Below are 10,407 nucleotides of genomic sequence, written 5' to 3'. Positions count from 1 at the left end.
TCAGAACCAGGAGTGGGATAACTTACCTGGCCTCTTGGCTTTAGGCGATCAAGCCAAGGAGCTCACCTGTGAGAACTAATGGAAAACCTCTCAGTAGCCCAATGAGACAGCTTGCTACACCCCTGAGGTCGAGCGAAGCCTGGGGGCACTATACTGAAATACTGTCCTGGAATTGGACTCGAGTATGAACCAGAAAAGTTGACAGCCGGAGGCATGAGAGACAGAATTAGTGAGTCAATTCATGTCATTTAAACCCTACTCTTAGCTTCTTTATTTTTGCTGCCTTAAGCTCAGAGGCCAACTTTTCTGTTACCCACTAGATATGCATGGTCCCTTTTGGCGACTCGGAGTGCCATCTCCTTCTCCATATTTTCTTCAGAGATTCTGATTAATTACCTGTTAGGTACTGCTAGGTATCTACTAAGATAGGTAGGTAATTCTTAAGTAGGTAGGTAGTAATCAGCAGCGTGTCTAGTCAGTACATGTGATTTATTGTAAAGTATCAAATTGCTAGACTTTCTTGTGTGCCCTCAACCTGCAAGTTCATGCACAATTAAGTTCCTGGTCAAAGTTTGTTGTTCCGTATACTGCTGACGTCAGATGCTTTTACGTCAGTGGTTTGTGCTACTCCCGGGTAATAACCACAACAGGTGAAATCGTTGCAACGAGAGGAAACGGGTATGATAGATAAAAAAATCCATTCTTTGAATAACACGACAGTCCTGATGGAAAACAGACCATGACACTTGCCCACATTTAATAGCATGCTCCGTATAATCATCCAAAACCCCATGTCGCCATTTCCTTCTAAAACGCAAACGATTGATTATCGATGGACAAGAGAGTATTTAGTGATATTCCGAGAAATTCTATATAGCTTAAACTGGAGATGGTTCCGCGAAACACTAGTAACTACCTAACAATCACATCCATCCCCATCTCATAAACGTATAATGATACGCAAGCTTCAAATAACACAACAAAGGCTATGGGACGAAAAGTCTTCCGTAGCGCCAAACACCGGCTCGATGCGAGTCCTCCCGAACGCCAACCACTTGGTCATTTTCTCATGACACATCCCAAAAACAATAAAAACAACAAAAAGCTTGCACAACAATCCTTCGTACAGGATCAAAGCACAATGCCTCATGCCGCTTTCTTCTTCCGACCACCGCGTGTTCTCTTTTTTGGCTCTTCAATTTCCTCATCACTTGAGCTCTCTTGCTTAGCCTTGGACCTGCTGCCCTCCTTCTCGTTCTCGACACGACTAACTATATCACGTAGGAAATCCCATTGTTCATCTGTTTCTACAACTTGCTTGAGCATTGACGCAGTGACCCTCTTTGAGCCTTTATCCTTGGCTACGTCGGCGCTCTTCGTCACGAGCTGTATCATAAAAAGCTCGAGAGCTTTGCCCACAGCAATCGGGGTTTGCTGCGCAACTTTGCCAACTTCCTCGTCAGCCTGCATGATTCGCTTGATCCTGGCTGTGGGGAATTTGGTTCGAACGGGAGATGGGTCGATTGCAGGCGCCGCAGGGGGCGCGGCTTTGCGCGGAGGCATATTCGTATCGAATTGTGCAGCGCCAAACGTAGAGGTTCGTTCCAAACCACCAGCTGCGGTTAGCGGTGTGTAGGACGGGTCGTATGTTGTCGCGTTGTGGTTGGAAGCTTGCTCTGGGTACACTTGGCCGCCGAGCGAAGCTTGTCGCACTTGAGGCTGTCGTGGATATGAATGCGAAGAGGTAGGATCACACTCGTAGCCGTGGCCGGAAAGTCTTGGTTGGTCCGGTGTGGAGTAGATGTAGTGCTCTGGGATAGAAGAATGTCGCGATGGATAGGGCTGATATTCCGGCCTTGAAGTTCTTGGTTGCGCAGAACGTTGTTGGTAGTCGAACTCCAAATGATGGAACGTGGAGTCGGCTGAGACACGAGTGGTGTTGTCGAAGTGAGGAGAAGGGGGAACGTAGGAAGAAAAAGAAGCAGATCTGGTGTAGGTTGGGGACTCTGCTTTATATTCGTATCCCGGCCTAAAGTGACTGTCTGTTTGTGGATGATGCACTTCTTCCTGAGTGGGACCGTTTGAGTAAAAAGAGGAGAGGTCCGGAGACTTGGGGGCATAGCTGTCGTCGGCAGACATAATAAATTTTTATGTCTGGGTCTTTCTCCTGCCGAGAGATTGGGTTTATGGTGGGGCGTGCACGCCGAAGCGGCCGGGCTAAAATTACCAAAGTCCAGCAGAAAGCCAGTAATGAAAGAATTCCTCCCTGTGGATATACGGGTATTAAACGCCAGCCGATCAACTTCGATATTAGTAGAGAATGTTGTGTGCTGTGGATGACAAGGTGCCTGGCGGCACAGACGAAATAATAGCGGGGTGATACAAGCCTGCGTCACAGAACAAAGGTAGCTGTAAGCACGAACCTGTATTTGCTATTCACCGTGCTTGGTTTGTGTTTGTGTTTTTGGAATTTCCTTTTGTAATCAAGAGCAAGACATACAACAACAAGATCGTAGGCAGCCGGAAGCCAGACCACTAACAGTTAATGCTTTGTTCGATGTGTCGAATTGAGTCTTTGTGTCGGCTGTTGTACTCGGTTTGGTTATTCAGCTAAAAATACGCGAGGGCCTGTCCGGGTACAGTACTGGTAGATATATGTGACGGGAGCCTAGAGCTTGGAACAAGGAGACAAGAGACAAAGCGGCGGCTGAAAGGGTTCCCTCTGGGCTAATATATCAACCAAACATCAATCCTCAACACTGACTATGTAGTTCGCCAGGAAGGCTAGATGCTGCAGCTGAACGGGTGCCGATAAGAGCCGTGCGTAATGGACAGGGGAAATAAGGAGTCTGGTTCACGAATCAGCAAGCTCGGGTTCCCGTCCCTGGACAGGGTTTGGGAATGACGATGTGCTCTAGTTGACGTGATGGTTGACAATGCAGTGTGGCCGTCCTAACGAGACCGCATACGGGACAGAGATGCTAAGGCTTAGAGATGCGGACGAGGAAGAAACGACAAACTGCTGCCTTTCCAACTATGTATCGCAAAGCGGTTGGTTGCAGCGCAGGAGGAGGGGACGGGGACAGGCTACTAGTCTATGTAAGACAGCCCCTTGTAACCAAGATGACAACAACTGGACTGGACCTGTTCTGCCAATTCTCCTGGTGGAAGGCAGTACAGTAAGCGGGTTGAAACAAGGTTCGGAAGGCGAGAATGCGCGTGTAAGCTGGGTGATCAAGCAGACGTTTTGAGCCTCAATTGAGTTGGTGGTGTGAAAGCTCAGAGCTAGCGGTTGACGATGAAAATGACGATGACAATGACGATGACGATGATGGCGAAAGGATGTACTAGAAAGAATATGTACGATATGACAGCTGATAACTCGACTCGACGTTTAATAGACGTGGGGACTGATCTGTACAAAAGTCGAGACCAAGCCAAAGTGCAGCCGTGTAAGTGTACAATGAGTGCAAGGGATCATGTAATAATAACAGGGTGGAGCAGCGGATCTTCTACCCAGCCTGGCTGTTGGCTACCCAGTTCCGGTAATGACTGAAGGCGATGGTGATGGCTGTGGTCATGAGGTCGCTATCGTAGAGGTAAGAGGCGTCAGTAATTGGCAATGAATGATATTAAGTGGCGGGGGAAACGAGGGAATGCCGGCCGTTTATATGTGCACATGGAAGGCGGAGGGATGTCTCTTGTATTTACGAGACGGAAGTAGCTGTGGTAGGCAGGCTGGTAGGCCCTTGTGACTTGACGCCAAACACCAAATCAGAGACGGCGCCGTCTCAAGCTGATCCTCGGGCATAGGTGCACACACGGAGGTAAGTAACTGCCTGCCTGGGTTCTCGGCCCTGTAAGGAACCATCCATGAGATCTACGGGCTCCCACACTGCGCTATAGTGTGCCATGGTAGTATTTTATGCAACCTAATCCTGGGTACCTGCCCTGCTGCCTTCTGGGGAGCTTGACAGGAATCGGCAGGAACGTACAGCACCACGTGTGCCCCACACCATAGATGAGCATCATTTTAATAGCATAACTTTGTTATTAATGATTTTTATATTTCATTCTTACAACGCTCCATCTACTTGAACTTGATCTCAGCTTTTCTACCTCACCCAGGAAGCTTGAGAATTATGATGCAGTGCTATCTTTCTTTAGGTGATGATTTATCGTTTCCGCATATACATCGTCAACCTCAGACATAACATGGCTTGAGCTATCTATGCCTCACATCAGCGGCATAATGCGCCTGCGCGTCGGTGGAGTCCATTCCATCCGTACTCCTTCAAAAGATACACGGAAACGTAGCGCTGATTCAAACACTGAAGTAACTGGCATGACCTGGATGCCTGCAGTTAGGCGCTTTAAGCTTCCGTCCTGTAGCCCATACCAGTATCTACTGAGTTACCTACTATCTCCTTAACATAGGTAACACATCACCTAGCGATCCTGCAGGCACACATTCCGTTCTATATTAGGCAAGTGTAAGTGTTTCTACCAATGTTTTCACTCTCTTTCTCCACGTTTTTATGATGATACAAGTTGAGCTTTAATCTCTGAGCAGGCCTGGTGAGGACGAAGCCGAGTTTTACACTATGGTTCCTGATTCACCAACTGCAGGCCTTGTCTGTGAATTTTTACTTGATCTAATCTGACTACTACACTTTATCACCGTTCAATGTACCCCATTCAAGCATTCGTCTTCTAATCTCCTTGACAGCAGTTCGAAGTCCTTGCAGTCGCTTCTCCTCTGTGCTCGAAAGGAACAGCGAGGCCACAGGCCATGCGTGGATGCCCCCATCAAATTTCTGTCCTTCGGCCTGAACACCGATTTTAGCCTGTCTTTTGAGAAAGTCTTCAATATCCGGGGCAAAGACCTCTTCTTCCCCAAATATGACGAAATATCCTCGTTCAGGACTGGCTGCTCTCCAGAGCTTGTCATCGACACAATTTCCGGGAGAGGCTGGCTGCTGTTGGATCATATTTTCACCTGCATACTCTTGTGCATACTTCCACAGAGTGCGTTTGTCCAAGAAATCACTTTTGGAATTGTAGTGCAAGTTCGACATGAGTGTTATCCATGGCGAGATAAGTGTCGCCATTCGGGGCAAGGGCAGATGTGATGTATCAAAATCAGCAAGGCCACCTTGGGTATCAGCATTGACGCCATTTTTATCTTGGCTGGCTGCTTGAGCTCCCAGTTCGAGTAGCATGCTAAGGATCAATGAACCACCAGCCGAGTCGCCTGAGACGCAGACCTTGGAGGCGTCCTTGACGACTTTGAGAACATGCCTGTAACCTTCCAAGGCTTCTAGAACCTGTCTTGGGTAGACTTGATCAGGCACCAAAGTGTATTCAAGCCCAAATATGGCTGGATTCTTAAACCCAGCTTGAACTAGGAGGTGATGCCAGGCCATAAGGAACTCGAGATAAAAGTAACTCGAGCCCATCAGGAACCCACCGCCTTGTGACAATTAGTTTTACGTAGAGAAGAAGTGTACGAGTCCCGAATCCTACCGTGGACATAATAGAGCACAAAATCCGGAGGATGCTCTGGTTGGTGCATGATCCAGGTACCTTTGGTCTGAATGGCCCCCTACTACCTATTAGTTGAACGACCGGCCCCTAGCAACGAGTAGCATACTTGTCCAATCTCATACTCTCGATAGTGCACCGGAGATCTAACGTAGCCATGTCGAAGCATCCGCCACCGGGTGAATGGCAGTGCAACGTATTTGCCAAAGAAGACCCTTCCAACTTTGGCGGGCATGTTAGCAAACGCATACCGTACGCAGCGTATCACGAAATCCTCGAATACTGTAGCAGTTTGCGTGAATGCGAGTTGTCGACTCGGGTGAGTCAGGTAACGATCGGTGACAAATTCATAGGGTAGTTGAATCACTGTGTTTGTCATGTGAGTTAGCTTATGGCAGATGTTCAGCGAGTGTTTACCGACATAGGAATGGCAAAGCCTTGAGGGCCGTGAATAGAGTGAGAAAGAATCCAGCGTTCCATATAAGCTGAGGCGCAAGAAATATGAGGAAAACGCCGCAGTCAATGAGGGTTATAGGGCCGAGGATCATTGTGAGGGAACCTTTGCCTGGCGAGAGGAATGGGTCATGAAATCCGAGAGAGAATGGCCGACAGCTTTCAACGCATAAGTGAGTGTTTCAGAAGCCTCTGGGAAGCTATCGATGGAGCTGAAAAAGAAATGAAGAACGAGAAAATGATATGTCCGTAGCCCGATTGTTCCAGATTTCAGTATATCTCTAAATCTATCCCTGACGCGTTGAGAGAGACGGGTATCAGATCGATGATGGGGGGGCTGGTGGCAGTTGATTTAAGTGCTGGGACTTGGAAACCCGCCTAGCCTGACAGTTGTAAATCAGAGATCGACCTTCCTTACATGTGATGCGATGACCTCGATTAATAAACCTCAATGTCCATATTTCTTCCTTTACCCTAAAGGAACACTTGTAACTCGATTCATGCGAGTGAATGACAATGATGTTTCGACGTCTCGCAACAGCTGACATAATCTGGTTGGGGCCAATTTCTCACCGCATTCATACAATGACAATGCGAGCGAGTGGGTTTTGAACATTCTCTCAATAGACGGAGCTTAACATCGCAGGATCTACGTCACAACTACACAACAAGCTGTCGGTACCAACTGCTTGGCATATTCGGCAGGGAAATTTCCTAAAATCGTTCACATCAACGACGCCTTCTTTCAAGATGGGCGAATCCCTTCCAGAAGAAGCGCCTTTCCCGCTGACTGATGTTGATAAATGGGTTCTTTCACAAACCGACGAAGAATTTCACAAGCATGACTGGCAGGAGCTGAAGAAAATTATTAGTGAGTGGCCCTAGTTGAGGATATACTCGACGACTACTTCCTGCTGTGAGACCAGGCATTAATACCAGTCAGAGGCAAACAACTTGTCAGTCTTGAAGCGCAAGCCTTCTGACCTTCGTCGATACATGGCCTGGACTGCCGAAACAAAAGCAGAGTATGGCTCCATGACAAACTACCTGCTCGTCAATCGCCTGCCCAAGGAATGGGGCAACCCGCCTTTCACGCCCGCATCTTCCATCCCATTTAAAGACACTTCAGACTACCGTATCCTGATTAATGACTGGCCCTATGGGTTGGATTCGGAGATTCGGCATATTGTCGTATGGTTGCGCACAACCATTCCAACAGATCCCGAGACCGGTGATATGACGCCTGAGAGTAGAGCATTGGTCCAGTCTTTTGTAGAGGAGACTTTCATTGATGCTCTTGGCCCAGACGGAGAGAATCGAGTGCTGTGGTTCAAAAACTGGGTAGCCCTTCAGAGCGTGCGCGCTCTGGAGCACGTTCATATTTTGGTCCGTAATGTAGACGACGATACCCTGGAGCGATGGACGGGAGAGCGTCCGAAGCAAAGCACTTAGACAGCCTGGCTGATTGAAGGTGCCTGAGTAGATAAAGAGCCCATAGAAACAATTGAATCGATTAAGCAGCACGGCGCGCCTTTCGGTTGCCGGGGGGAGCTGCACCGGCGCCAACATCACCAGCTCCTTGAAACTCGGCCATCTTCTGCTTTCCCATACCGAGCAGTCCACTTCCGAGGTACAGGCCGTAAGCAGGAAGAACAAGCCACAAAAACCAAGCTTTGTTTCCGAGGAAAATGACAAGAAAAACCGCGGCCCAGGTGACCCAGATAACGTCAAACATGTATTCAGTCAAACCAGGAGAGGACAGATCTTCACCAGCGGAGCGTAGGGCCTTGGTCGTCGGGTCGTACTTGGGTCGGCCGGAAAACTCGAGAACATACTCGCAGATGAGCGCAGGTACAGAAAAGAGGCCGTATAACCAGAGGGATCGAGAACGGAATAGAAAATGAGAGAGGAGAAAAAGGGCGTTGACGACTAGGGAGCCGACGTGGAGGTTGTTCAGCGCCGCGGCGTTGGATTTGGCGCGGTCCTTCTTTGCTTTCTGGGCCATTGTGACTGTTGTATGCTGGGCGTATAAAGCTGTAAAAGCCTCGTTATGCGAATGATGACAGAATGAAAAAAAGGCGAAAATGAAGCTTGACCGTTGACTTGATGAGTGAGTGGAATGACGAAGTTGGACGTTGATGATAAGGGATAGCCTTCATTGCAGTGATCTGCTAGGCACCTCCACTTTCCGCCTTTGGGCTGGGCTGGCCTTAACCAGGTGTAAAGCTCGTCCAAGAGCACTAAGTAATGGAATGAGACTTTATATCGAGCAGCATATATATACGTGTTTACAGTTCTATATCTTTTTACTTTTATTACATACCTAGGTAAGAGATGGTCAGTTCAGTTTGGAGTAAAATCATGGTTCTTGCTTTCATGTCTGTTCCATGAGACTGGATCAACACCTAGTAATAGAGTCACGTGGGATCATGTGGGGGCGAGGTGCCAGATAAGCGATAAGCGCACAACTTTTTGAATTGGGGCTAAATCGTGAACTCTTCTACAACAAAAGGAATCAATCCCTCATCCTTCCCAGGCCGTCATCACGTTACCGTTGCAGTCGCCTTTGCCGAGTCTTGACAGCCCATTCACAATGTCTCACCAGAAGAACGAGAAGGACGTCGGTGATGCTCCCGTACGTTGATACAACCCCTCACCTACGACTGCGATTGCGATTGCGACTCTGACGACGATGCTAACATCCACATTAGAAGAGCCACCGTATCCGAATCACCCTGACCAGCCGAAAGGTTCAGTCTCTTGAGAAGGTCAGCGCTGAGCTCATTGAGCGTGCCCGCAGCAAGGGCCTCACCATCAAGGGCCCTGTCCGCCTGCCCACCAAGAACCTCAAGATCACCACCCGCAAGACCCCTTGTGGTGAGGGTTCCAAGACCTGGGACTCCTACGAGCTCCGTGTTCACAAGCGCCTCATCGACCTCCACGCCCCCACCGAGGTTGTCAAGTCCGTCATCGTCAACAGTAAGGGATCCCGTTTCGTCAGGATAGTTGCACAAAGTCTAACCAATTTATAGTCGAGGCCGGTGTTGAGGTTGAGGTTACCATCGCTGCTTAAATGTGGTCACGATCCTAGTCAGTAGTAAAACAGCCTGGTTGTGTCCTGGCATTGTGAGGGAAGGGAATGATGGGAACATCAGGCCCTTGCCCTCGAGAAGAGTGGTGGATATAGGATACTCAGTCATGATTAATGAATATCTGAGAACCTCGTGTTCTACCATTCAAAACTACCGTTTCACATTGCCACTGTATTGATCTTACCTGCCAACTTACACAGGGCATATTGATTCGTACCTTGAAATCCAGACAAGACTCATGTTCGTTACTGGACTGGCAGTAGAGAATTTGTTCCATGCGAAAGCACTACTAAGCTAAAACCTACCTACCTAGGTACCTAAGGATAGATGCAGCTGATACTCGACAATTGGCCATTTTATATCAGAAAGAAGGAAACCTGGAACACTGGTCGAGAAAGGGGGGCTTTACTCTTCCATTATTATTTCTTCCCAATGTACCTAGGTATTCCTTGGTAGCCACTCTGGGCTTATATCAAGCAATCAATTATTTGGATTCTGGGCATGAACTACTATGAACTTGAACTAGCAGCACGAAACCTCAGTGGCTGAAAGATTTGAGATCTGTAGTTTCAGGTACTTACATTTGGGCGAGCGTGCGTAGTATTTCCAAGTATCTATACTTGGAAGCTGGTTGCTAGGCGCAACCCTGAACCAATCACAGCATAGTACATCCACGACTCTAGGCAGGTACCGCGCGCTTGCCATCATTGGAACCCGTCACTACCAAACATTCAAGCCTGTTTAACGTTCAGGTTTGGACCTTCCATCTTCTCTTACCGCATCCTCTTTGAAGCTCAGACCGAGTTCGCAATTCATACCATGAGCAACTCATATCGAAGTCGTATTAGCTGGTAGCAGGGAAATTTGTCTTTCTTCATCCTTTCTATACTTTTGAGCTCCCCCCTTAGTCTCATCTTCATCAACACTCTCGCTCGCTCTGGACCCACCGTTCCCGTCCGTTCACGAAACGTTGCCAGCCATCGATTGACTTTGACGATTCTTTTTGACGACCTCTTGCAAGCCCCCCTAGGTTGTAACATCAAAACACCGCCTCGAATCGAAAGCTTTCTTCGCGTATACCATCTCTTTTTTTTTCGTTGCATTAATTATTAATTCCTTTGACAAAGTCGAAAGCGACTGCGACTGCGACCAGCTAGTGACCGACCCACGGTTGCTTTGTTTTCTTTCGACTCGACTGTCCCCGCTACCCACGCGAACGGCCCATACAGACAACAAATAATTGTTTGGTCAAACGGAAAGACTATTCATTCGGTCGCGAGTTGTTGGGCCACTCTCCGCTGAAGCCCATATCTTGTTT

The 10,407-nt window shown here is 48.2% G+C and overlaps 6 protein-coding genes across 6 annotated transcripts; 3 read left to right on the top strand and 3 right to left on the bottom strand.

The window, feature by feature from the left end:
* Positions 1 to 926: 926 nt before the first annotated feature.
* Positions 927 to 2,162, bottom strand: FGSG_05498 (uncharacterized protein). Its single transcript, XM_011325741.1, has one exon. The coding sequence runs from the start codon at positions 2,137 to 2,139 to the stop codon at positions 1,147 to 1,149; it is 993 nt and encodes a 330-aa protein (XP_011324043.1). The 5' UTR covers positions 2,140 to 2,162; the 3' UTR covers positions 927 to 1,146.
* Positions 2,163 to 2,936: 774 nt separating this feature from the next.
* On the top strand, positions 2,937 to 4,137 carry FGSG_05497 (uncharacterized protein; the record flags this gene model as incomplete). The annotated part of the gene is made up of 5 exons (XM_011325740.1): positions 2,937 to 3,099; positions 3,181 to 3,221; positions 3,402 to 3,452; positions 3,495 to 3,599; positions 4,111 to 4,137. 5 exons carry the CDS (start codon positions 2,937 to 2,939, stop codon positions 4,135 to 4,137), a joined length of 387 nt encoding a protein of 128 aa, XP_011324042.1.
* A 530-nt stretch (positions 4,138 to 4,667) lies between these two features.
* On the bottom strand, positions 4,668 to 5,779 carry FGSG_05496 (uncharacterized protein; the record flags this gene model as incomplete). Its single annotated transcript, XM_011325739.1, has 2 exons — positions 4,668 to 5,473; positions 5,629 to 5,779. 2 exons carry the CDS (start codon positions 5,777 to 5,779, stop codon positions 4,668 to 4,670), a joined length of 957 nt encoding a protein of 318 aa, XP_011324041.1.
* A 968-nt stretch (positions 5,780 to 6,747) lies between these two features.
* Positions 6,748 to 7,518, top strand: FGSG_05495 (uncharacterized protein; the record flags this gene model as incomplete). The annotated part of the gene is made up of 2 exons (XM_011325738.1): positions 6,748 to 6,868; positions 6,959 to 7,518. 2 exons carry the CDS (start codon positions 6,748 to 6,750, stop codon positions 7,447 to 7,449), a joined length of 612 nt encoding a protein of 203 aa, XP_011324040.1. The 3' UTR covers positions 7,450 to 7,518.
* Positions 7,511 to 8,002, bottom strand: FGSG_05494 (uncharacterized protein; the record flags this gene model as incomplete). The annotated part of the gene is made up of 1 exon (XM_011325737.1): positions 7,511 to 8,002. One exon carries the CDS (start codon positions 8,000 to 8,002, stop codon positions 7,511 to 7,513), a length of 492 nt encoding a protein of 163 aa, XP_011324039.1.
* A 485-nt stretch (positions 8,003 to 8,487) lies between these two features.
* On the top strand, positions 8,488 to 9,283 carry FGSG_05493 (40S ribosomal protein S20). The gene is made up of 3 exons (XM_011325736.1): positions 8,488 to 8,632; positions 8,709 to 8,976; positions 9,030 to 9,283. The coding sequence occupies exons 1-3, from the start codon at positions 8,591 to 8,593 to the stop codon at positions 9,068 to 9,070; spliced, it is 351 nt and encodes a 116-aa protein (XP_011324038.1). The 5' UTR covers positions 8,488 to 8,590; the 3' UTR covers positions 9,071 to 9,283.
* The last annotated feature ends 1,124 nt before the right edge of the window (positions 9,284 to 10,407 follow it).

Source organism: Fusarium graminearum, chromosome 3, assembly GCF_000240135.3.
Source record: "Fusarium graminearum PH-1 chromosome 3, whole genome shotgun sequence".
Classification (NCBI taxonomy): Eukaryota; Fungi; Ascomycota; class Sordariomycetes; order Hypocreales; family Nectriaceae; genus Fusarium; species Fusarium graminearum.
The sequence above is the reverse complement of the archived record's forward strand: the minus strand, read 5'-3'. Positions and strand labels throughout refer to the sequence as shown.